The 27,980-nt window shown below is 40.1% G+C and overlaps 2 protein-coding genes across 2 annotated transcripts in view; one reads left to right on the top strand and one right to left on the bottom strand.

Moving 5' to 3' along the window:
• Positions 1-5,292, bottom strand: part of PTEN (phosphatase and tensin homolog) — a 90,342-nt gene extending 85,050 nt beyond the window's left edge. Inside the window, exon 1 of the mRNA XM_032608768.1 lies at positions 4,281-5,292. Within this exon, the coding sequence (XP_032464659.1) occupies positions 4,281-4,359 (79 nt within the window). The 5' untranslated portion in view covers positions 4,360-5,292. The remainder of the gene's footprint in view (positions 1-4,280) is intronic.
• An 856-nt stretch (positions 5,293-6,148) lies between these two features.
• Positions 6,149-7,025, top strand: KLLN (killin, p53 regulated DNA replication inhibitor). The gene is given in 4 exon segments (XM_032607589.1): positions 6,149-6,216; positions 6,322-6,427; positions 6,430-6,808; positions 6,811-7,025. Coding segments are annotated over 4 exon segments (768 nt in total).
• The last annotated feature ends 20,955 nt before the right edge of the window (positions 7,026-27,980 follow it).

The following is a 27,980-nucleotide window of genomic DNA, read 5'->3' as shown; positions in this document are numbered from 1 at the left end:
TTAAGGACATCAGTTTGCTCAGCAAATCCTTGACAACTTAGGGTTGTTCAGTCTAACATTACTGGTATTTCTGATAGCAACTGTGTTAACCTCAAAGCTACCACATAGAAAGCAACTGTAAAACAGAATATTTAATATCATAAAACTGAATATTTACTGAAACCATTTCTGACCCCAATCTCACAAGCTGATACAAATGTCTTAAGTCACTATCCTTAGAACAAATCCTAACACCTTTTCTTAATGAATTCATACCACAAAAGAATACTGATTTTACTTAAAATCAAGTTTATCTAACAAAAAAAGAGACAGGAGAAAAGGTACGAGTGACGGTTCTATGAAACAGAAATAAAACTTCAGAACTAATGGGGGCTACAGGAAAAAAAAACACACCAAATAAATTTCTTACACCATCATTAATAACGTATTTTTCTGGAAGCTAAATTCTTATAGTACAGCCAAGGCCTAACATTTCAAGTAAGTGAAAAACTGTCATATGCATACAAACTTCTAAATTTCTTTTTACAAACTCAAATTTCACATACAATACTAATATAAAAACATTTCCTACACTGCTGTCTTACTAAAACTGCAAAGGCAAAAATTTTAAAATAGAATGTTTACTGAGAGTGATTTAATGTAGAAACTTTGTGATCTTCCCATAATAAATACTCCTACATTAAAAAGTCACTGAAGTGACTACTTCTTAAGTTGCTTAGAAATTATTAAAAAGTATTAAGCTATCATCAAATGAACAAATAGCAAATGGGGCAAATCTCAAAATGAGGACATTTGAAAATCAGTACTAAAGACTTCCAAAAAGTAAGAAATTTTGTAACATTAAGAGTTTATATTTTTGTGTGTGTGGTTAATGGGAAAAAGCAGATACTATACTGTTCCACACAAGCATTAAAGTATCACCAGCTACCTTGAATGCTGTTAAAATAAAATTCTGATAGGTAATACACACATATGCACCTTTCTTTACTATCTTTCTAAAACTATTTAAAGTTAAGGTGATTATACCTCACCATATTTTATATTTACTTAGTATTTATTTAGTGTATCATAAGCAATATTAAATCTGCACTGATTACTGTGCAAACTTTTACAATGAACATCAATAAAATTCCTTTTTACTTATATTAAGAGTTATATAAACTGTAAATTCCTCTCAGATGCGCTTTATTCTTTAATACACTTTATGAAAATGAAGTTTATAAATTATTGTATAGCAATTAGGTGGCCCAATTATGTTGCACAGGAAAGAAATACAACTTAACAGATACAAAACAATGTAAAATAAAAATTGTGAGTAGAATCTTTTTCAAAAAAAACCTCACAATACAGTCATTTCAGTAATCACTAATCTTAAAAGATAATACAGCTAACTTCAATAGCCCCTGTACTCTCTACGAATTAAAAAGTATTCCCTATGAAGATGCAAACTTATCCATTATACAACAGAAGCCTAAAGTTTCCATGAAATCTAAAGACAATGAATTTTTTATAGTCTCATGTTTAATACTACTTTCAGACTAACATTAAGGATAAAACCCCACCAACAAACTATTTTTAGAATAATTCAATTCTGCAAAAAAAATTAAGTATGGTCCTCAATTTTCCTCTGAGGAAATCACTTCATTATTGATCATTATAAAAATACTCCAATCACTACTTTCATAAAAGAATTTAACTTTGAACAGGTTAGCTGTTGAAATAGATACTACATACAACGTGCTAGAGAGATACTACAACCTGCTAGAGACAAAGCCTTCAATGGCCATTTTAATTTTCCCCCCACCACAGTAAACACAAAACACTAAAGTGAAACCAAGCAAACTAAAGTGCTTTGGTATTTCAAAATTATTGGAAGTGCAACTATCAAAAAAGTAAACCCTTTACTGACTTCCCTAAGTGATTTTTTTTCACATCAACATTTGGCTCAATAAAACCACAACTCTAGAAATTAAGTGTTATTAGTCATTTGATGCAATATACGATAATGCTTTCTATGCATACCATAACTAAAAGGACAGTTTTAGAGAAAGTTGTAAGTCACATAAATTTCATACATAGAGGCACACACACTCTGAAATCAAAGGAGAAATGGCTAATCACCTCACTGCTCATATATAAGAACCTGGTAGAATGTTAGTCTTATAACTCTGATAATTTTAAATCAAATGTGTAAAGCAAAAATAGCATAAACATATTCTGAATACTAAAAGCAATCTGCCCAACAAACAGCATTCTAGAAAATTTTTTGAATGGGGGTTTATTTTAAAAATTTAAACATTTAATTAATTTGTTTCTATACATCTAGATGACTGTCAAGTCACACCAATAGCAGACTATTTTTGAAATAGGTTACAAATCAAGAGTTTTTTCATAATTAATTATCTTCTGGGCAAGCGGGTCAAGTTCAGCTTTAGTAAAGTTTTTCAATTAATGCAACTCCAAACTTTCCAAATATTCTTTTAAAATATCATTTTTTAACCTAACAGAAAACTTACGTTGTGTGTGTTGTAAAGCTACTTCTTCAGTAACTTTTATCTTCATTTCATATCAAAAACTGGAGCAAAATTAGCTGTGCACATTTATGTGCGGATACATAATCCAAAGTAATAAAACCTCTTCAGATATGTAACATTTTCTTCAAAAAAATCTTCCCCACGGTTTTTACCTGGATGTATAGACACTTTAGTGTCACTCTACCTTTAGGCAAAATGTTTACTGATACTTGCTAAGAAACCATTTTTATTAAGATTATTAACACTTATGCAATTATGTAGTTTTAAGTAAGTATTGTCCACTGCTACAATTCACAGCACCAAATTTTTTATCTTAATAGAGGCCTTAATAAAATGCTTCAGTCACCTCAGACCAATAACTTAATCCTGTTCTCCATGCCTTACACTGGCCTACCAGTGACTCTCAATTCCTATGATACTTTCCATTCTGCAAAAAAGGAGGGCTCTATCGCCATCCTTGATCAAAACCGGTTTATTATACCTGAAACTGCAAAGACTCATGCCTTTCGATAACCACTATCTTTTGAAATATAAAGGCCTAACTTTTAGACAACCAATTATATACCACTGAAACTCTTGAGTTTCTGTCTTATCCAACAAGCTGACTCAGTAAATTTAATACACCATATGAAAAAAGCGAACACACCTACAATCCGAAGCTGGAGTGATCCACTCTTGCCAGCATTTCTGGTTATTAGCTGGTAAATTATACTTATACTGATATTCTACACAAGCCAGAGCAAAGTTAATGGATACCCAAAGGTGTCACAGGACCTGAAACCTAAATAAGGTGAGTGCCAATTCTGGTATCACAATAATACTTAAATTTCAAGTGAAACTGAAGTTTAATCTCTGCAATCACCATTTGCTACACACAATACCCTTGAACCTACACAACATTATCATCTGGGATCAAAAACCACTCAATCTCCATTCTATTATGTGTCACAAGAGCACTGAATATACCGTGCTACTGAACTGCAAATTTCATGCCCTATCCCACATCAGCCCAACACGAGACAAAAAAAGCAAATTTAACAAAGATCTAGTAAGAGCGCCTTTGAGATGTATCACGGTACTATTGATTTCAAGCTACAAAACTTCTAAATGCGATTCAAAGTTGTAATTAACTTAGTTTCAACATACAAACCTACTTTTGCCTTCAAATGAGCACCATATATGCTAAAATGATTCTCTCTCTAAAGTTATGCAAATCAGTTCGGTTCACAACTCACATTTTAAAAGAATCTATCAATGCAACTCAGGAAACTAAAAGCAATCACTGCAAGATTCTGATGCAATATGCGTACGCGCAACACTAATTTTCATTTTAATCTGATCTATACCCTTGATCTAGGGCCTAAAGCCAAGATTTAATCGAAATATGCTCAACCTCAAAGCATCTACTTTTCTGTTCATTTAGCAGACCGGATTACCGAGCTCACTAATCCACTAGCAGTGTACTGTATTCTTTATTAACGGACAATAGCCCTTAGGGAGAGTCCCCCAGACTAAGAAACCCATCAGTGCCTTGACACTTGCAACCAGGCAAGAGTTCCGAATACCCGAACACACCCTAGGTTGAATGCATTCAAAAGAGGCACAAAATATACATGATCTAGAAATCCGACCAGGGTTAAATGTCATAGTCACCCAAACTATGGACATTTTTCGCATCCGTCTACTCCCACGTTATAGGAGAGTGACAGAAAGGCAAAGAGGAGCGGCAGCCACAGAAATGGATACAGGTCAAGTCTAAGTCGAATCCATCCTCTTGATATCTCCTTTTGTTTCTGCTAACGATCTCTTTGATGATGGCTGTCATGTCTGGGAGCCTGTGGCTGAAGAAAAAGGAGGAGAGAGATGGCAGAAGCTGCTGGTGGCGGGGCTTCTTCTGCAGGATGGAAATGGCTCTGGACTTGGCGGTGGCTGATGCCCCTCGCTCTGCTGCCGCTTGGTTCTGGACAGCAGCCGGGTAATGGCTGCTGCGGCGGCTGCTGGATGGTTGCAGCGACTGGGCCTGCTTCTCCTCAGCAGCCAGAGGTCTGGCAGCGGCGGCAGCGGAATGGGGAGAAGAATAATCCTCGGAACGGCTGCCTCCTCCGGCGGCCTCCGGAGCCCGGGCCAGGAGGGGTGCGGCGGCGGCGGAGGGGAGGTTTAAAACCGGCCCGGGTCCCTGGATGTGCCGCCGCCGCCGCCGCCGTGTTGGAGGCAGTAGAAGGGGAGAGACCAACTCTCCGGCGTTCCCAGCCCTGGAAATGGTGACAGGCGACTCCGACACCCTCCCCGGAGCTGCAGCCGCCGCCGCCGCCGCCGCCGCTTCTCCCCCCCGCTCCAGGAGCGGGAGGTGCAGCCGCCGCGCCTCAGCCGGCTCCCGCCCGAGTCCACAGCTTCCACCTTCCCTTTCAGGAGACGCCGAGGAACAGGCTGCACGGTTAGAAAAGAAGACGAAGAGGAGGCGAGAAACGCCGCCGCTGCCGCCGCCGCCGGCCGGCCGGCTCCCCGAGGGCGCTGCCCCCGCGGCTGCTCACAGGCGCTGAGAGGGGCTCTGGGCCGCGGCCGCCGCCGTCTCTCATCTCCTTCGCCTGAGCCCGGCCTCGCCTCACAGCGGCTCAACTCTCAAACTTCCATCATGGCTGCAGCTTCCGAGAGGAGAGAGCTGAGCGCAGCCGCGTCCCAGCGCCCGAACGTGTATCCTGCCGCAGTGCACAAAGAGTCCCGCCACATCACCGCCCGCCGGCCTGCCCGCCCCCTGCGCCGCCGCGCCGGGAGCCCAGGCGCCTCGGAGCCCGAGGGGAGGCGGGAGGCGGACGAACCGCGCCGGGGGAGGGAAGGGCAGGGCAGGGGCTGTAGGGAGGGGGCAGAAGCAGCAGCTCCGGGTGCGAGCGCCGAGTCCCCCACGGGCAGGCGCACTGAGCATGCCCAGTATGACTGCCTGGAGCTCGCTCGGGCTTGTTTCGAGGCGCCCGCCTGTAGCTGCACTTGCTGCGGGTGCTTCTGCAGCAGCCCAGGATGGGGGGAACGAGCTGAGCCACGGCCGAAAAACCCAGCCACAGGCAGAGTAGGCTGTTGCGAGGGGGAGAGGGGGAGCGAAGGTGAAGGCTGTGGCCGGTTCGTTGAGCAGTGTCACTGACTTGAGCCTGAGGTTACCTGTGCACAGGTGGAAAAGACCAGGTGACTGCTATGGTCAGGGTACAGGAAAACGCAGGGACGATCCCTGCAGCGAGGACACCCCTCCCCCTGCCTCCACCTCCAGATTTCCCCGGCACGGCCTGCAGCCTCCTTCTCCTTATGCACGGATGTCGGATCACGATCGTTCGCAGGGATGTGACTGCAGCAGCCCTTGCTGAGAAATCCCACCTCTCCCCCCATCCCCACCCGTGTCCTCAAGGTGTCAGTCTTAGTACAAAGAATAACCCCCTATTGTGTCTCCAGTGTGTAACACCTCATCCGGCTCCCTTTCACCGCCCCACCTCCCGCTTCCCCGGCACTCCGTTCATTTGCCCTAAAAATGAAAGCTCCCAGCGGAGCGCGCTGAGTGTGAGCACATCGCCCCTGAATTTCTAGATTCCAAAGGGCAACTGTCCAGGTGAACTGAAAGCGGATCCCCGAGGATGGGATGCACGCTGCAGCCCCCTGCATTTCCCCCGGAGAGCCGAGCATCTCTCCCCTCGGGGTTCCAGTTTGGTTCACCGCTCCGAACTCAAGCTCGACCCTTAGCGGCTCCTCGCCCCGCCCCTTTTGGGCCGCAGTGAAAACCCGGCTGGGTGGATCGCCCCGCGGCCAGGTTCCGCGCTCCCCTAGCGGGTCAGTGCACGCTAGAGACCGGGGTTGCAGGGCGGGAGTATGAATTACGGGACGGTAGGAAACTGCAGCCCCAGCGAGTGGGCGGAGCCGAGGAGACCTAGGAGGGTTCAAAAGGAGGTGGAGGGATACACGGGCCACAGTCGGAACTACTTTCAGGAGGAGGTCACGTGTGTTCCTAGTTGGGGAACTTTCCAAATTCCCACTCCCATTCGATAGCTCTAGAGGCAAGTGCTTCGCTTCCTTTGCCCAGGATGCTCCCGCCATGTACGGGTAGCTGGACCCCAAAGCCTCCCCGGTTTCGGCGGAAGAATAGGCTCAGACGATCCTCCCGCCGGAGCGCTGTCAGTGCTGGCGCCTGAGGAGCTGGTTACACAAGCACCCACATCCAAGCACGTGCCCCCGCCTCCCCTCACCTTGGCTGCCGCCGCTGATTCTTGCGGATCTCGGAGCAAGAGTTCCCAAGCTGGTCGCACCCTTTCCTGCTACCCACAGAGCAAGCTAGAGGACGGAGACCTGAAACTCCGAGCTCTGGATCCGCTACCACTGCGCCTTCCAAACCGTGGGAGAAGGGGCTGGGCCCCGGGGGTCTGGCGCATCTTCCTTGCTAGTGCCCTGCCCCCTAGGGCGAACCTTTCTGGTGCTGTACTCGCGGGGCAAAGGGTATCTACTGCAGCAGCCCTGTGATTGAATTAACGATGTTGCGACAAACTTTCAGTCACTGCTGAGCTGGTGAGCGCGCCCCACCTACTGTAGACTCAGCCTAGTGACTTATCTGGTCGGAGAACCTAGTCCATGGCCTTCAGCCCAGAACGAACTTGTCAAGTCTGCTTAGAGCTCGGATTGTTTGACCTAAACCGCGAAAGATCTGGTTCGGAAATGCTGAAAACTAGAGCACATTTACTCTGACATCGATCGGCTGCAAAGTGAGTGGTCCACCGTCTGCTTGTAGAGAGTGGGCATCAGTACCATTGTAGGAATTCTTTCTTTCCCCTGGGAAGTAGAACTCAAGGAGAATTTGAGTCCAAAAGTATTTAAGTTGATACCTAGACTGAGGCGCTGGTCGTTTTTTAGATCTGAGAGAATGGGATCAATTTGCATGTGTGTTGCAGTTATTGTGAATTGATGCCTAGGAAGGTCTAAAAGAGGATTTATTCAGTGTATGAGAAAGAACACATCATAGTTGTAGGCAGCCGCTGAAGACTAGAAACCTCAAGAGAGCTACCATAGAACTCACAGACCATTACCTTACTCCAGGACTACTTACTAATTAAACCAGGGATATTTACACTGTTCTTAGAGATCTCTGAGGCTTCATAAAACTTTGAATTTATATGCAACATCCTTTTAAGATAGCCCTGCAGGAGTTAGCCACCTGCTGAATCTTCAGTCTTGATATTTATTGGAGCCTGGTTTTGTGCATGGTCCTGGTCAGCTTGGGGGAAGGAGGGGCCACAAGTGGAAAAAGAAATGGAAAGCAACCTAGAAAGAGTAGGAGAAAGGCCTCCATTTGGTTTCCAAAGATGAAAGTCCTGACCACACAGCCTAGATAGGCTAGAGATTTTTTTTTTTTAAATAAATGTATTTATTTATTTATTTTTGGCTGTGTTGGGTCATGGGCTTTCTCTAGTTGCTGAGAGCAGGGGCTACTCTTCGTTGCAGTGCACGGGCTTCTCATTGTGGCACGGGCTTCAGTAGTTGTGGCTCGCAGGCTCCAGAGCGCAGGCTCAGGAGTTGTGGCACACGGGCTTAGTTGCTCCGTGGCATGTGAGATCTTCCCAGACCAGGGCTTGAACCCGTGTCCCCTGCACTGGCAGGTGGATTCTCAGCCACTGCGCCACCAGGGAAGCCCTAGAGATTTCTTTATTTTATAAATAACCAAGGATAAGTCCCTGATTTCTAGGTGTTCCACTAGATTGCATGGCAAGAACCTGAGAGCTATGCTCAATTGATTATCAACTACTGCTTGGTGAGGAAAGGGAAAATGAAGATAAAGTTAAATGAAGGCAAGTGATTAGGGAGGGGTAAAATGTCCCACGTTTGTTTTTCCAGTTGCTGATCTTGTCCCCAGAGTTCCTGTTATTAGCACTGCCCTACTTTGCCCACCCCTCTCCCCCCACTCCATGTGAAGATTAGTCTCACAGTATCTGAGAAGTTCTGAAATCCACTTCCTAGGAAGAAAGTGGATTCATTCCTGCCCTGTTGATGTTTTGGTGTTAGGCCTGAGGAGAGAGAACCCTTTTCAATTCCTGTGGCACAGAGTTATTCTGGAGCAAAGAGGGTGTGCATCACCAGTACTAACATGCTGGAATATGAGACTGGCCCACAAGCACTTCCATCTGCTGAAAGAAGAAACTGGAAAATGAGTTTTGCTGCTACTCTAAACATCAGGTCCCTCTACTTATCTCCATGGTGAGTGAAAGGACCACCAATGTTGGCAGATATTTGACCAGCCTGACAGCAATACCAGGTGGTTATTAGAAGTTGCTGAGTAAAAAACTTCCTCCCCTTCCCAGTGTTAAGTGGGTTCCTGAAGGAAATCCTTTTTTAATTTTTGTATTTCTTCACTTTGTCCTCCTACCCAAGAAGTCTCCATATGCAGGTGGTAGAGCTGAAACCTTTAAATAGATGACACTATCTAATGTACAGAAAGTTTTTTAAAATGTTTTTTTCAAGTTCAGTTGCAAATATCTGCTTGGCTGTACAGATATTACAATACATTGGTTTCTAAACACTTCAGTTATTTACCTGTCTGGATTCAGACTGCCCTGGGGAGAAACAGAAGCTGGTAACAAAGGGAGAATTATATAAAGCTTCAGGGAGACTAACCATACAGAATAATTAGTGAACAGGAAAAACCAGCTTTAATTATAGTTTCTAACAGCTGATTCCAAAACTGTATTGCTACTGCATCCAGAGAATATCTAAAGAAGATTCCTTTCTTATTTTCTTTGATAAGTGAAATGACCAGCAACTCAATGGGGATGATATAAATAGTTGATGTGCTCTTTGTAGGTCCTGCTGCTAAAATGTCTTTTGTTGAACACTGATTGCTATAGTGCCTTTCTCATCTCCCACACACTGACCTTTCAAATAGAGATCTAAAGCAATGGCTTCAATTTTTAAGTAATCTTCTCTATTTTTATCTGCTTAACCACTGTTTTCTAAATAATACAGAGTAAAATGTAATAATTATATATTTTAACTTAAACCATCCCATTCTTCCAACGGTCTGAAGACTTTTCCCTTATTTCAGTTATCCTAATTACAAATATCCCTGTTGTTTTAAATAAAGACCTTTTGCTTACAACATTTCTCCAGAAGGTACCAGTATGGATCATACAAGCAACCACATCCTAGAAGAGAATTTTCCATTGTTGCCTACAAGTTCTTCATGCCCTAATCTCCTGGAGCTATTTCAGATGGCACTTGTGTCTCCTTTCACATCTCAGTAGAGAGGTGTGCTGTATGAAATATCACACAAAGAGAAATAAGGGCTGGGCTGGGAGAACCACAGAGCAGACTAGGCACTCACTATGTCCAAGTGGCATTTAGAAATTGTGACTTGGACTAGAGAGTGATAGAAAAGAAAGACCTAACATGACAAGACAGCTTAGATTGTTTTAGTCTCCGATCTAACACTGGCTATTGGATATTCCACTCTGGTCCCCTCAATACTAACTCTAGCCCTAGGAACACATATCTTGCCTTTTAGCTCTTCCGATAATAGAAAAAGATAATAATTTTTATGTTACCAGCAGATATTGGGGCATTTACCAGGTGCTTCACAGAGTAGCCCTCATTGGTCCAGGTATAGGAGGGACACTGATAAGGAGTCAAGGGTAACTATTGCCTCACTCCTACAAATCTTTCCCTTCAGAACATCCTTCTGGCTTCTGAGGTATCACTTTTTCTGGTAACAAAAAGCAACAAAAAACCTTTTTGAAAGAGAAAATGCATGGTTAAAACTCTATCTAAGAGACTTCCCTGGTGGTCTAGTGGTTGAGAATCCGCCTGCCAATGCAGGGGACGCGGGTTCGATCCCTGGCTGGAGAACTAAAATCCTACATGCCAGGGGGCAACTAAGCCCACACACCACAACTACTGAGCCTGTGCACTCTGGAGCCCACCCGCCACAACTAGAGAGAAGCCTGTGTGCCACAACAAAGAGCCCACACCACAACGAAAGATCCCACATGCCACAATGAAGATCCCACATGCCGCAACTAAGACCTGACACAGCCAAATAAATAAAAATTAAAAAAAAAAACTCTATTTAAGGTAGCTTTTTTGTCTGTGTTGATGGTATAGGGTCTTAACTCCATTTAGTCATTTAATGATTCAATCAACAAATATGTGGGAGTCTTATGTGCCAGTACTAATAATGCTAAGCTCTGTGGACAGAGCAATGACTATAGCATAGAGGGTCCAGTCTTTACGGAATTTAGTCTCCTTGAAAACTTGGCTTCTTTATCTGACATTGTTGCAACCTCTTCACAGTCTAGGAGTAAAGTTAAAGCTGTAGAAAATACCCTAGTATTTGATAACTGTTTCAATTATCTATTGCTGCATAACAAACCACTGTAAACTTGGTGGCTTAAAAGAACAACCACCATTTATTTTCTCACAATTTTGCAATTTGGGAAGGTTACAGCTGGACAGTTCTTCAGCTCCCCCATGATGTCAGCTGGGTCAGACATGTGGTTACGTTCAGCTATGACTTTGGCTAGGGCTGGAATGTCTGTGACATTCCCCACATGTCTGGCACCTCAGCTGGAGCACCTGAAATGCCTGGGGGCCTCCCTTTCTTCGTGTGACCGTTCATCATTCAGTGGTCCAGCCGAAGCATCTTTGCACAGTGACTGAATCCCAAGAGGAAGAAAGCAGAGGCTTCAAGGCCTCTCAAAGGCATGGTTCAGAAGTCCCAGAATATCACTTTCATTCTATTCTCTTGGCCAAAGCAAGTCACAAGGCCAGCCCAGATCCAAGGGGAGAGGAGTCTCACTCCTTAATGGAAGGAGTGGCTGGGATGAGAGGAATTATTGGCAGTCAGATTTGGAAGCACTCTACCATAATCCACCCTCTGGCCACAACTGTTCACACATACACACCCACACACAGACATGCAAAAGACACTTACTTCCTCCCCCGCAAATTATCATTCTGTATAGCATTGGCTGTAAGGTCTAGGATCTAGTAATACACACTAGGCCCAGATGTGAATGAGGCATTTCAGATGCTGTTCCTCTTCATCTGGAGATCCATGAACTAAAAAGACAAGTTACAATACACAACATACAATGCTGAAACAGGGATAGAATAAATGCAAGAGATACTTCTCTTCAAAGGTCGGCAGGGGGAAATGGAAGGCACATAACAGTCATTAGTCTGTAGCAATTCTGAAAGCCAGCCAAGCGCTGTCATCCTGACTCTAAGGATCTAGTTCTCCATTAGGGCCTGGTTCTTCTCCCTGGGAGTAGTTTCCTAATCCACTGTTCTTGGCTCCCTGCTCTGGGGTCTAGCTGACCTCTGAGTCAATCTTCCTTTTTCATAAGAAACTGCCTGCCCTTTACAGTTGAATAGCTCTCTCAGCCTGCTTCTTGCCCATAGAAAGTTGGGGGCCCAGAGGCTTTTTTTCATTTTGAACTGTCTCCTCCTTCTTTGGTCCAAGCTCCTGGTGCTTTTATCAATAAAATTCTTTTTAAAAGTGTGTGGGTTTTCTATGACTCTAATTGGAGTTCACTCCTTGACCACAAAGCAACATCCGGAATTCTTTCAAAAACAAACCTCTGTCTACATTGGGCCTTTATCTAGGTGACTGCTGTTGGACCACCCTTAAGATTCTTAGAAGCCCTTTTAGTCTAGATGAGAGGGTCTATGAAGCAATGTCTTAAGTTTTTTAGAGATCTCAACAGAGTTTTGATTAAATCTTTTCCTTGAGGTCACATTTTATAGGCAGTCCCTGAGGCCATTTCTTAATTTGAGACCTTTTGCTGACTATAAAGACTCTCCTAGGTCCTGTATATTTCTACATTCTGCTTAAAAACTGAATAGTTCTTTTTTTTTTTTTTAACACATTTCTTTCTTGTGATACATGACACATCACTAAAAGAAGCCAACTGACACTTTGAACATTCACATTGAAAATCTTCGCCAGGTCTACAAGTTCATTAGGTACATGTTCTATGTTTTACTGCACACAAGTGCAAATGTTTCCAAACATTTTGCCACTACGTAACACCACTTAGCCAGCCTCCAGAAGCAATTTCCTCACTACTCTTATAGCTTCCATTGAGATCCCTCAACAAAATATTAGCAAACCAAATTCAACAATACATTAAAAGGATCATACACCATGATCAAATGGGATTTTTTCCAGGGATGCTAGGATGGTTCAACATCTACAAATAAATCAACATGATATATACCACATTAACAAAATGAAGGATAAAAATCATATGATCATCTCAATAAATACAATAAAAGCATTTGACAAAATTCAACATCCATTTATGATTTAAAAAATCTCAACAAAGTGGGTATAATGAGAACATACATCAATATAATAAAGACCATATATGACAATCCCACAGCTAACATACTCAACAGCAAAACGCTGAAAGTTTTTCTTCTAAGATCAGGAACAAGACAAGGATGCTCACTTTCACCACTTTTATTCAACATAGTATTGGAAGTTCTAGCCAAAGCATTTATGCAAGCAAAGGAAATAAAAGGCATCCAAATCAAAAAGGAACAAGTAAAACTGTCATTTGCAAATGACATGAGATTATATATAGAAAACCCTAAAGTCTCCACCAAAAACCTGGTAGAACTAATAAACACATTCAGTAAAGTTGCAAGATATAAAATCAATATACAGGGACCTCCCTGGTGGCACAGTGGTTAAGAATCTGCCTGCCAATGCAGGGTACACAGGTTCGTCCAGGAAGATCCCACATGCCATGAGCAACTAAGCCCGTGTGCCACAGCTACTGAGCCTGTGTACCACAACTACTGAAGCCCACACACCTAAAACCCGTGCTCTGCAACAAGAGAAGCCACCCCAGTGAGAAGCCCGCACACTGCAACAAAGAATAGCCCCTGCTTGCCACAACTACAGAAAGCCCACACACAGCAACGAAGACCCAATGCAGCCAAAATAAATAAATGTATTTAAATTTTTAAAAAAAAATCAATATACAAAAATCAGTTACATTTCTTACACTAACAATGAACTATCAGAAAGAGGGATTAAGAAAACAATTCCATTTACAATTGCATCAAAAATAATAAAATACTTAGGAATAAATGTAACCAAGGAGGTGAAAAACCTGTACACTGAAAACTATAAAACACTGACGAAAGAAATCAAAGAAGACACAAATGGAAAGATAATCTGTGCTCTTGAATTAGAAGAATTAATATTGTTAAAGTGACCATACTATCCAAAGCAATCTACATATTCAATGCAATTTCTATCAAAATTCCAAAGGCATTTTTCGCAGAAATAGAACATACAAACCTAAAATTTGTATGGAACCACAAAAGACCCTGAATAGCCAAAGCAATCTTGAGAAAGAAGAACAAAGCTACAGGCATCACACTCCCTGATTTCGAGCTATCTTACAAAGCTATAGTAATCAAAACAGTATCATACTAGCATAAAAACAGACACATAGACCAATGTGACAGAATAGACAGCCCAGAAATACATCCATGCATATGTGGTCAAGTAATTTACTACAAAAGAGGCAAAAACATACAATGGGGAAAGGACAATCTCTTCAACAAATGTTTTTGGGATAACTGGACAGCCACATGCAAAAAAATGAAACTACTATCTAACACCATACACAAAAATTAACTTGAAATGGATTAAAGACTTGTATGTAGTAAGACCTGAAACAATAAAAGTCCTAGAAGAAAACATCCATGGCAATCTCCTTGACATTGATCTTGGCAATGATTTTTTACATCTGACTCCAAAAGCAAAGGCAACAAAAGCAAAAATGAACAGCAGGACTATATCAAACTAAAAAGCTTTTGCTCTTCAAAGGAAATCAACAAAATGAAATGGCAACTTACTAAATGGGAGAAAATATTTGCAAATCATATATCTGATACAAGGTTAATATCCAAAATATATAAAGAATTCATACAACTCAAAAGCAAAACAAACAAAAAAACCAATCCAATTAAAAAATGGGCAGAAGATCTGAATAAATGTTTTTCCAAAGAAGACATACAGATGGCCAATAGGCACATGAAAAGATGCTAAGCATCATTAATCATCAGGGAAATGCAAATCAAAGCCACAATTGGATATCACCTCAAATCTGTTGGCTATTTGAATGGCTATTATAAAAAAGAAGAAATAACAAGTGTTTGTGAGGGTGTGGAGAAAAGGGAACACTTGAGCACTGTTGGTGGGAATGTTAATTGGTAAAGCCACTTTGCAAAACAACGTGGAGGTCCGCCCCAAAATTAAAAATAGAACAACATGATTCAGCAATTCCACTTCTGAGTATTTATCTGAAGAAAGCAAAAATAGTCATTTGAAAGGATATGTGCATCCCTATGTTCATTGCAGCATTACTTCCAATAGCCAACATATGAAACAACCTAAATGTTCATTGATGGATGAATGGATAAAGAAGATGTAATACATGTACACACACACACACACACACACACACACACAACACATGGAATACTATTCAGCCATAAAAAATGAAATTTTGCCATTGGCAGCAACAGGAATGGACCCTGAGGGCATTATGCTAAGTGAAATATTATTAAGTCAGACAGAGAAAGACAAATACTGTATGATCTCACTTATATGTGGAATCTAAAAAACAAAACAAACAATAATAATTATTTAAAAAAACAAGCTCATAGATACAGAGAACAGATTAACAGATTGGTGGTTGCTGGAGGGAAGGGGAGAGTTTGGGGTGGGTAAAATGGATGAAGAGGTTAAAAGTTTCAGCTATAAAATAAATAAATCCTGGGGATGTAATGTACAGCATGGTGACTGCAGTTAATAATACTGTATTGCATATTTGAAAGTTGCTAAAAGAATACATCTTAAAAGTCATCATCAGGAGAAAAAAAGAAAAAAATTTTTGTAACTATTTATGGTGACAGCTGTTAACTAGACTTACTGTGGTGATTATTTCTCAGTATATATCGAATCATTATGTTGTACACCTGAAAGTAATATAATGTTATATGTCAATTACCCCTCAATTTTTAAAAAAGAAAGAAAAAATAGTCCCTGCCCAGACTAAGGAGACATATCAACTAAATGCCAATGTGGGATCCTGGACTGGATCCTGGAACAGAAAAAGAACATCATTGGAAAAACTGGTAAAGTTCATATAAGGTCTGTACCTTATGTTAATTTCCTGATTTTGATAATTATTCTATGGCTATGTAATCTATTTATATTAGGGCAGCTGAGCGAAGAATATATATGAACTCTGTACCATTTTGCAACTTTTCTGTAAGTTTAAATTGCTTCAAAATAAATTTTTAAAAACTAAATTAAAAAAATAAATTTTAGGAGTTAGAGTTCCCTCATCACCTTTCCAACCTCCACCCAATGCTGGGTCCCAAAATCAATGCCACATGTTTTAGATTTTTGTTATGCCAGGGTCCAACTTTCAAACATCAATTTCTATTATCTGTTGTGCATAACACACTACCCCTAATTTCATTTTTAAATAAATGAGCATTTTAAATAAATGTAGCAGCTCAAAATAGCAACAACCATTTTTTTGCTCACCATTCTGCAATATGGACAGGATGATAGTGACAGCTTGTCTCTCCTTCGTGTAATGTTGTTTGGGGTGGCTTGATTTGGGCTGGAGGATCCAAGATGGATTCAATTACATGTCTAATGCCTTAGCTGGAGTGGCTGGGATAGCTAGGAGCTGGCTGGACCTAACTCCCTCCTTACTCTCTTGTCCTCTAAAAAAGAGGCACACTGCCTCCACGAGGCCATTCTCTTCAACAAGGTAGTCAGAATTCTTCACGTGGTCATTATTTTCCAAGAGTGCAAAAACTAAAGTTGCCAGGTCTAGGCCCAGAACTGTAGTAGCATCATTTTTGCCTCATTCCATTGACCAAAGCAAGTACCAGACCCATCAAGATTCAAGACTGGGGAAAAAGACTTTGCCTCTTGGTGGTAAGCTTGTAGAGAGATGGAGGAATTGTTGATGGTCATCTACCACTGTGACCCTAGCTCTCTTCCTTATTTAAAAAAAAAAAAATTAATTATTGTATTTATTTATTTAATTTTGGCTGCTTTGGGTCTTTGTTGCTGGCCGTGGGCTTTCTCTAGTTGCAGCAAGTGGGGGCTACTCTTTGTTGTGGTGCGTGGGCTTCTCATTGCAGTGGCTTCTCTTGTTGTGGAGCACGGGCTCTAGGCACATGGGCTTCAGTAGTTGTGGCACGCAGGCTCAGTAGTTGTGGCTCGTGGGCTCTAGAGCACAGGCTCAGTAATTGTGGCGCATGGGCTTAGTTGCTCTGTGGCATGTGGGACCAGGGCTCGAACCCATGTCCCCTGCATTGGCAGGAGGAGTCTTAACCGCTGAGCCAACTCTTCAAATCAGACAGTTTTCCATGGTCAATTCTGCCTAGACTCTATCATTTAAGAAACACCACTATCAGCTGACAATTTGATTAGCAACTGAATGTTTTCAGTTTGTTACCTATTTTGTTCCTTAATCATGTAATCTTTTCATTTCCTCACTCATCTATGTCCCATGCATAATTCTACTCTAGGATTAATATAGTTCACAAAAGTGTTCATTAAAATTCAGTAAAATAAAAGTGATAATACATGTATACATATATATGTTTACATAATTACATGGAAAATGTATGGAAGAATAAACCGGAGAGAAGATAACTGGTTATCTCTGAGGTTAGGATGGGGAGGGAGGGCATCAGAGGGAGAGGAATTTCTCTTTTCCTTTATTGCTTTTTGTATGATTTGAAGGTTCTTTACAATGATCATTTATTATTATGAAAAAAGTTATTTCATCAAATAGAATTAAGACTAAAAATAAACAAATACCTATTATCAAAAGAATATCAAATCAACCAAGGAAAGAGCTCAACTGTAATTTCATTTTTAAATAAATGAGCTCACTAAGGAATTTCCAGCATTTAAGCCTAAAGGTCTGTTTGATGTCTGCTGCACAACAGAAATACATGAGAATAACTGCTATAAGTGCTGTCTAGTAGAGATGCTGTATAGTAGACAGGTTATATCTTACCCTGAGTACCCTCTCTCCCTAGATCAACCATCTCTACTAGATCTACTCTTCACTCTCTGTATTATCTAATGACTTTTGCTGCTCAAAGAAAATACACTCCAGAAATAATCATCTGGTACCACAGCAATACCACCATTCAAAGCAGTGGCAGATTACTTTATGATCCAAGAAATCTCAAAGGTCCCTTAGTTCACCAATCCCATTTTACAAAGGAAGAAACTGAAGCCCAAGGAGTTTATATGCCCAGATTACATAGCTACTCAATGAGGGATCCTGGATTGGAGTTTGGGAAATTTCTTGAATAAATTCCCATCAGTGAATAAAGAGGGGAAGAAAACCTCGCTTTTAGAGACTTAATTAGAAATTTTACTGGGGAAGGCTGTTAATGGTATTTTCAAGCTTGTACAGGGGAGAATGAAGGCAACAAGAAGACTACCTAACCAGAAACAGTAAATAGGGTTTGGAATAGGGAAAGATGGTGACTGATGCTTACTCTCTGTCCTAAAGTGTCCGGAAATTGAACCATGGGAATTAGGGCCTTAACGATCAAACATGAATTGCTGCATGTTACAATTCTGCTTCTCCTCCTCAGTTCCTAAGATCACTGGGAGAATATCTTCCAACAAAGATGGAAAGGAGGCAACTGTTATACGTGGATTGAGAAAAAGAAAAGGGACTGTGCTCTTTTGAAAGGAAGGAAATGCCAAAAGCTTCCGGGAATAGAGGGAAACACTGCCACCTGCTGAAGACTTGGAGTCAATGAAAATGGTGCCAGGCACGGTTAGAGGGAGCATCTCCTGCAGGGCTCAAAATACCGTATGTTAACACATATATATGGAATCTAAAAAAAAAAAAAAAAGGTTCTGAAGAACCTAGGGGCAGGACAGGAATAAAGATGCAGACGTAGAGAATGGACTTGAGGACACAGGGAGGGGGAAGGGTAAGCTGGGACGAAGTGAGAGAGTGGCATGGACTTATATATACTACCAAATGTCAAACAGATACCTAGTAGGAAGCAGCCGCATAGCACAGGGAGATCAGCTCAGTGCTTTGTGTCCACCTAAGAGGGTTGGGATAGTGAGGGTGGGAGGGAGATGCAAGAGGGAGGAGATATGGGGATATATGTATATGTATAGCTGATTCACTTTGTTATACAGCAGAAACTAACACACCATTGTAAAGTAATTACACTCCAATAAAGATGTTAAACATTTTTTTAAATTTTTTAAAATCAGTTAACGAATCTATTTGCAGTCTGAGCAGGTCAGTGCAGAGAGAAAGTTTAGTTCTGGATTTAATCAGGCCAATCTGTATTAGAGAAAGGTCAGCTTATCTCTACTGTGAGGATGGTAGAGGCCTGCATCCCTGCTTCTCTTTCTTCCATGAATATTTATGCCTATTAGCTCTGAATTTTTTCCCAAAACCTAAATCTCAAAATAATTAAATATACTTGGTTGAGACAAGATAAAAGTGATCTGAAAGGAAAAAGCAATACAAAGAAGTTTATTCATATAACATATGCACAGGGTTAAAAATTCCCAGTGGCTCACTACTACCATTCCCCAGACTGTCTGGTTTTTTTTCCTTTTTACTCTTCCGCTAATATTCACATACAAATATACACACAAAGGGCAATTGCAAGAGAGGGCTTGGAGAAAGTTGCTGATCCTTTATATAAAGACAGCCTTTCCCCTCTGCTATGGTCTGAGTGTGTCCTCTCCAAATTTTTACATTGAAACCCAACCCCAAAGTGAAGGTATTAAGAGGTAGGGCCTTTGTGAGGTGATTAGACCACAAAAGCAGAGCCCTCACGAATGGGATTAGTGCCCTTATAAAAATGGTCTGACAGAGCTCCCTTCTCCTTCTGCCATGCCAGGTGAGGTTACATCTAGAAGACAACATTTATGAATCGGGAAGCAGGCCCTTGCTAGACACAGACCTGATCATGTAGGTACACTGATCTTGGACATTCAGCCTCCAAAACTGAGAAATAAATTTCTGTTCTTTGTAAGCCACCCAGTCTATGGCATTTTGCTATAGCAGCCTGAACAGACTAAGACACCCTCTTTCCAGCACCCTTCCGCTCTCTTTTCTCCTGCCCTCTTTCTTACCATTCTCTTTCTTCCTATCCCATTTTCCTCCTCCTAACCTCTATATTCCTAGATTCTCTTTATTAACGTACAAGAAACTGATATGGCTAGGAGACCAGGTGGGAAGGTGACATTTACAGGACTGCCAAGTTACACAGCTCCAAGGGCCCCAATCCACATTGTATGTGATGCTGTTACTTCTTGCTTTTTCAACCACATGAATGTAGTATCTTTAGTTTATATTTAATTGTTTAAAACCTAACCTTAGCGGCCCAATGGTAGGCCACTGGTTAATTCCGTGGTTCCATTTAATGATAAAATAAAGCAGTTCTGGACTTTACCCAGTTATCAGTTTCTTATTAACAATTTCTTAGGATTAATAAAACAAGTTCTAAAGGTACTTTCATTGTGATTTAGATTTTTCTATCTTGCAGAACTTCAGAAAGAAACCATAGAAAAATCTAATGTTGTCAGACCTAACTTAGATGGAAATTTTTACCTATTCTAAATACAATAGATGAACAATTCTCTTTTGTGAATTTTTCCTAATTAATTGTACTTGAATGTACTGCATTTCTTAAAGGATGTACAGGTTTTATATTTCAGGAAACTCGAGGAAAAGAAGATCTGTAAGCAAAGGTCATGGTACTTTAAAATTAATTTGGGAATATTTCAAGTCCTTAACATAAATTTCATGAAGCTGGGAAACTGAAAGCTAATGGATAGAAACAGTCTATTTTCTGAGAAAAACAAAACAAAACTCGCATTTACCTAGCTGTGAGCCCTAAGTTTTATCTGAAATTTTCCTGGACATAATACCTTTGTCTTGGATGCCTCCTAAGGTGCAGCCACAGACCACTGGCTGCTAAAGTTCATGAGACCACATTTTTCCTAAATTACCTGTTGAAGCAAGTACAAAGGAATGCTTAATTGAGATGTGTCTTATTAATGTGTTCTTGTGGACTTACTAAATATAAAATATTATATTTTATTATTTTATTATAGTCTTTATAATGATTTTTAAAATAACTTGTAGCTGTAAAATAGGACTGTCTGCATTTCATATTCTGTTTATTTTATACTGTTGAGGCACTTGTCCTATTAACTGGTCAACTTTTTCTTATGAATTGAATTTGGCACATAAAGTGTTCTCAGTCTTTAAGTAGAATTAAACCGGTCCCTGACTGAGAATGGCCATTATTCTATTTTTGAAATGTACTGTCCTTTTCAACTACATCCAGAAACTTGTAAACCAGAAAAATTTTGCCCTAAGAGTAAGCTACTTTTGGTAGTATACTTACCTTGGCAGTTTACTTGGCCTGAGTTTGCTGTTGGAAGCTAGGTCAAGCGATCCCAACTTCTTGTTCTCCCAAATTGCACAGAATGTTGATAATAACCTTTTCTACTAGACATCTGTTTATTTTGCAGTTAACAGAGGGTAAAGGAGGCCTTAAAGACATTTCTGCTTCAGGGCACAGAATGCAAACCAACTATAGTGCTGTCTTTCTACCATCTTTGTTCACGTAGACTAAGGATGCCCTTTAAAGAAAGAAAATCATGGATAAAAATACTTCCAGAGGGGATCTTCCCTGGCGGTCCAGTGGTTAAGACTTCACCTTCCAACGCAGGGGGTGTGGCTTCGATCCCTGGTCAGGGAGCTAAGATCCCACATGCCTCACAGCCAAAAAACAAAAAACATAAAACAGAAGCAATGTTGTAACAAATCCAATAAAGACTTTGAAAACGGTCCACATCAAAAAAATCTTAAAAAATTAATACTTCGAGGTTGTCACAAGCAAATTATAGAAAGAAATTAAGTGTCTCATAGAGCCCTGGTGGGTTACTACACATTGGTCACCAGTTATTATTTTTTTTTATTTTTATTTTTTTTTCGGTACGCGGGCCTCTCACTGTTGTGGCCTCTCCCGCGGCGGAGCACAGACTCCGGACGCGCAGGCTCAGCGGCCATGGCTCACGGGCCCAGCCGCTCCGCGGCATGTGGGATCTTCCCGGACCGGGTCACGAACCCTGTCCCCTGCAGCGGCAGGCGGACTCCCAACCACTACGCCACCAGGGAAGCCTGGTCACCAGTTATTTAAATAAAGTGACCATGGGATTTCCCCCAAATTAGAATATTCCTATGACTCACATACAGGGAACTTTGGAGGGACTTCTCCCAAGTCCTTGAGAGGCATAGCAATGTCCTCAGTGATGAGGGTTCAGTGAAACAGTCATATAGCTTAGGAGACTCCAACAGTAGTAATTTCAATTCTGGGTATAATCCCCAGAGTAGTGGTCTTCAAACTAGGGAACTGAGACACTCAATATAGTTTTAAGACGATCAGTTCCAGAACTTTAACTTCAATATATACTTCCTCCCAAATCTGATCTTCCTGAGAACCAGTGTAGTTAAGTGGCCCTTGTGGCTCCTAGCCCCACCTCCCTTTTCACACTGGCCCTTTCTCCCACTTTTTTAAAAGAGAAAGGCATACCTCTACCTAAATGCTAAAATGGTGTACTGCTCCAAAGTGTAAAAACCTGCAAGGACCTGAAGAGACATTCTGAAATAATGATATTGGTGTTGAGAGGCTAAACGATTTTACTGACTAACAAACCCTTTTGAAAGTTAGACTGTTTAACAATACATGTTTTCTAGTAAATTGAAAGAAGACCTATTTATATTGTCCACTGAAAAATTATTAAAGATAAGATCACTAAGTGATGTGTGGCATACAACTTGGAAAGCTTTCCGATAAATGTGTGACATCACTAAAACAATTCCTTCCAATCACATATCTATGTAAACAATATTCCTCATTGTTCATAATATAAAGGCAAACGCTAGAAATAAACCGATGTGTGAACCTGTCTCTTTCTGGAAATAAGTAAAATTCACTTATGATATACAATTTTTTAAAGTCCTATTGATTTCTTTTTTATGTTTAATAGTTACAACATTTTAAAGCATTGATAAATTATGAACTAAAAATAATTAATGATAATTAAGAATAATTTAACACTTAGAAGTATTATGGCCAAAGGAATTTAACATAATTTAATTTAAATTTATGTATAAAATTTGTTACAGAGAAGTATGATAGAGTGATCATTAAAGATATTCACACATAATGTATATTACTTTCAGATAAAAATCTGTGGCAGGAGTGGAAAGAAAATTCAAGTGCAAAGAGAAAATGAAGTGATGTAAAATTTCCCACTATAAGAGAAGCACTTGTTCATGTTGTTAATGTTTTGATGGATAATGATGAATATATCAAATCACTATGGCATTTATATTCCATCAGATACATTTAATAATTCTACTTTTAAATGTTAATGTTTAAATTACAAGGAAATTATTTCCTTTGTAACTACTTAAACTCATAATGAAAAGTTTCATTCCAATTCTAAAATGTGTAAGGAAGAAAAGTTTGTCCAAATTGTTTGTGGGATAAGCTAGCAAAATAGTTTAAAAATTCCTTACTCTAGAAAAATTTTCATACGTGTGCATAAGAAAACATGTAGGGATTTTCATGGCAATATTATTTGAAATAGCAAAAAGTTAGGAAGAACCTAAATAAATATCCATCAATATGGATAAATAAAATGTGATATTTTCAGATGATAGAATTATTATACACTAGGTTAAAAGGAATAAATTAGATAAATTTATCAACATGGAAATATCTCAAGATTTACCTGACCCTAGTTAAATCTGATCCTCAGAATTACAGTAGGCTCATCTTTCTCTCATTTCCTATCCTCACAACAGTGAAGCCATTCCAGGAAGCAGGAAGTCCACAGGCTATGTGGTATCACCCAAACCTTGGTCCTGAAGCAGAGAACTTTGAATGAGTGTGTAACATGATCATATCATAGTTATTATCATGAAGGCTCCACAGTTTTCTGAGGCATTTTAATGACTACCCCTTGTGGGAGTGGAGGGGAGATTAAAACGGCCAAAGAACCAATTAGAAGGAAAAGAATTTCTTCATCATCTTTTTGAAATTTCTACTTGCCTGGAAAGAGGAAGTAAGTTATTTATTTATTTATTTAGGATGGATAGAGGGAATATTAGTGATCTAGCAAATATCCAAATGTGAGATAAGTAGAAAGCACCTCTTAGCAAGAAATTAATTCTATGGTGATAAAATCATAGTTCAGGAGTTCATTTCTGTAGGAAAGCAAAATCCATAAGGCGCAGGAATGACAATTAAGTTCCTTGTCTATATGTATAAATTTCATCCTTCTCTTTCTGTTTAGAGAAATCTACTAAAATATTTGAATATTTCAAAAATTAAATCCTATTTTCTCACTAACCCCAAGGTAAAATTAGTGATAACATGAAATGAGGACATAATAAGAGTAATAATGATAATTACTATCAATATTTTATTATAACTAACATTTGTTGATAACATTTAGAAATGTATAGGGTCATTAAAGGGCACATGTAAAGTCTTAGGAAGCCCCCTGGCATGTTTCCATTTTCTCTCCTAGGTCTCTGCAAATATGTTTTTATAAGGACAGCCTGGGGTAAGCACTTTGATACAAATAATAATGAATATTTATTGACTACATATTACTACTAAATGGTCTACAGGCAGATCTACAGAAATACACCTCATGTTTTTCTTATAATTTGACTCTATACTGTTTCTGTATCACAAGTATTGAAATCATTCCTCTCCTGAAATAACTGAGGCTTTATTATCATTTCTGCAATTCTCCACCCCCAGGAATTTTCTCCCTAAGGTTTCCAGTATTCTGTAAGTACTATCTCAGCAGACCCATTCCATCAGCTCACCAGACATGCCTATACAGAACCAAACCTCCAGAGTGAAGCAGCCTTCATACAAGTACCTCTACCAAAGGAGAGACAAAGGGAGAAAAGAAATGTTATCAGATTGATTGTAATCATTAATCTTTAAACTGTATATATGAAAGGAAGATGCAGGATTGTAGTTTTGGACATAATATTAAACTGGATGGCTATCCACTGGTAAATATATCCAACATTTTGCTGCATTTAATACTTTCTTGTTACTCCATTCTCTCTGGAGCACAAACTGAAGCATTTCTTGAGTCAGACACCCTTGGTGTTAGTTTACAAGAAACACTTAATCTGAGTCACTTTTTGCTTCTTTATACACCATTCCCCACTGCCTTACCCTGAAAGGTGAGGTACTTTACTATGTATATGAAATCATAAATTCCTTGAGAGGCTATTTAGCATAGAGGCTAGAAGCATCATTTCTGGAGCCAGACTGTCTGCTTTCAAATATTGCTCTGCCACTTAACAGTTGTGAGACCTTTGGCGAGTTACATAATCTCTTGTATCCCTTGTCTGTAAAATGGGGATAATAATAGTACCTACCTCACAGGGTTGTTACGAGGATTGGGTGAGGATATATATATTATATTACCTAGAACAAGTCTGGCACATAGTAAACACTATATAAGTGCTCGTTGTTAGCTGGTTTTATTGAGTGCAGATACTATATCTTACTCAGTTGTATTCTCCTTATTGCCACCTCTGACACCTTGCATATTATTTGAGATATGGTAAACTTTCAGTAAATGCCAAATGAATGACTAATAGCTATCAACAAGTGCAAGATGGGAGATGATAAGAAAACAAGGATTCCCCTGGTCCTTCAAGATGTCCCCAATAAACAGTCATTTTATGTCTTTTATTGTTATAATCTTATGTCATACCAATGTTTCAGTTAAGAGTTTAAATAAGCCACATTTGCCTCTGAGTCAAAGTATGGTAATGAAATAGTCCAATCACAGTGACCTGCCACATTTTTTAAGTCACATGTCCAATATTATGACATAAGCAAGAATGCATACAATCTCCTTTTCCACCCATTCAAAATTCCCTGTGAGGGCCAGGTTCAGGAGATGTCACCTCCTCCATAGACTAGATAGCTTCCTGAATAATGTCTCCTACAAACTAGAAGGATGATAGTTCCAGCTGAACTATACAAAGAGCAAACTAGCAACGGGCTTCCCAAGAACTGGCCTCATTCACAGTTGTCAGAACGTACAGTACCTCTAGACTCTCTAGTTTAAACCCTGCCAACTCCTAACTACATCTCAGTCTTTGCTTCAGTGTAGCTAGTCCCACTTCCCATTAAGTTTCTTGGAGGTTAAAAAATAATTGTTTGTACAAAGGTGTAAACCTCTGTACTTCTCACAATGCCTAGCACAGTTTTTTTACATAACAGATAGACAGTAAGTATTTATAAACTCAATGACTAAAAGACTGCACACTGTTTCAAATATATACTTAAACATACAAATATAACTTATCAACTGAATATAACATAATCCTCAGATAATAATATCCGTATATTTTGTTACCATGTCATATTATATAAACATTTCTTTCTATACTTTGGTGTAGGATATTATCTGCAAACACTTTAATCACTATTTCCATTTTTTGTTTCCCAGAGGGAACATCAACAAAGCAAATGTCAGACTTAGTTAATAATCTGTGCCCTGAAGGGGGAAAAAAAGGTCTTTGAGGCCTTTTTAATCATAAAGCAAACATAGTAATGTACCTTTTCCTCAGCTGCAGCATAAATAACCAAAATTCCCGGGAATGTGGACTCCTACTTTTATGCAGGAGGCTAACTTTTCCCTTTCAAACAAGTTCTGATGAAATTATCATTTTCTAACATTTCTCTCTGAATGTCTCTAAGATGGAAGTGGCCAAATCACAACTGAGTTTGATTTCACAGATTATCCTTACCAACTCTGGAACAATGTAGTGCTTTATTAAAACTCCAGTGTGAGAAGGGAAAACTACAGTATTCTTATTCTAGAATAAGTAATAACCTTTTTATTTTCAAGTGACCCAAGCAGAGTTAAGCTATGTCTTCTGGCCAACAGTGGCAGAGCTAGAGCACAGCCCTGGGGAGGACAACATGGAAGGGCAGAAGAGGAATGGGAATGGAACAAGAGTACAAGGAAAAGATGGGGGGATGAAGGTGGATAATGGAAAGGTGCTCCCTTCAAGGATCAGCTTCTTCTTTAAACCCTGCTCTACTGATTAACCAAGTTCACAGATGGAAAAAAAATTGTGAATAAAGGAAAAAGACAAGGGAACAGATAAGATGGAAAAGATCAGTGGGGGACAAAAAGAAAAGAAAGAAGTCCATCTGGTGAAGAGCAATGGAGCATAACATGAAATTGCCTTAGGTACCAAAGCTCACTGATCTATTCTAGAGTCTTCAGCCCACTTGAGACAGTAACCTAGTTCTAGCCTAGTTCCACTCCAATTATGAGGCCTTGTTCTTCTTTTATGATGGGTAAGAATTATTAGTGTTTTGTTTATTTTCTTTTATGAATTTAATTAAAACTATTATCTGCAAAAGATAAGCAAACTCCTTTACCTTCCTTCTACTCAATTACATATATTTATTCAGCACTACTCTCATTTCTCATTTTTTCCCACACTGTAAGTGAAAGAAATGAACTTTTGGCTTCTAACCATATGTCTTTGAAGTAAGCTTCTCAAAGACATAAAAATTGGCCCAAACAGGACCTAGGTCACTTAGCCTTGAGATTATTTATAGTGAAACATTAGGCAAATTTAGTCAAGGAGACCAGGGACCAAATAATCAAGCAGTATACTAATCCAAAACATAGGCATATCAAAATTATCAAAATACATATTTGAGGTGTGTTATAACTAAACAATAAAAACTTAGTTGGCTCTCTAGAGCTACTAGTCTAGTTTTGGGAGAAGCCCTCCAGTTCTGGCTTAAAGAGCAGGAAAAGCATTTCCTAATGCTCAGAAAGACTAGGAGAAATCTGCCATTTTTTGTTCTTGTCTCTGTTCTCTAGTGCCCCAGGCCCCAGGAAATCCTGCCAGCCCAGCAGTGGCAATGACTACAATGGGCACCAAAATTTCTGAGAGAGGGGAACCTTCCTCTAAGGAGAAGCTGTGGTCTCAGGAGAATGGGCAGAATGCCGGTTGCTTTTTTTTTCTGTCCATCTACTGACTGGCCCTGGACATGGCACAGTCCCAGTGAGTAGTATGCAGCAGTGCAGGAAGACTGAAGCACTAGTTTTCTGGCTGTAAGGCTAAAAGAGGAAGTCTAGGAAACCAGAAAGTACCAGAGATCACGGAGACAGAGGAGCTCAGGAAAGTAACAAAGTTGATTATAAACACCTAAGCTCACCTTCAAGCTGCACAAGGGTGGATATGATCCTAAACAGCATACCAAAGACTTTGAAGGATATACCACTGC

This window comes from Phocoena sinus, chromosome 16 (genome assembly GCF_008692025.1).
Source record: "Phocoena sinus isolate mPhoSin1 chromosome 16, mPhoSin1.pri, whole genome shotgun sequence".
NCBI lineage: Eukaryota > Metazoa > Chordata > Mammalia > Artiodactyla > Phocoenidae > Phocoena > Phocoena sinus.
This window is presented reverse-complemented; position numbering and strand designations above follow the sequence as displayed.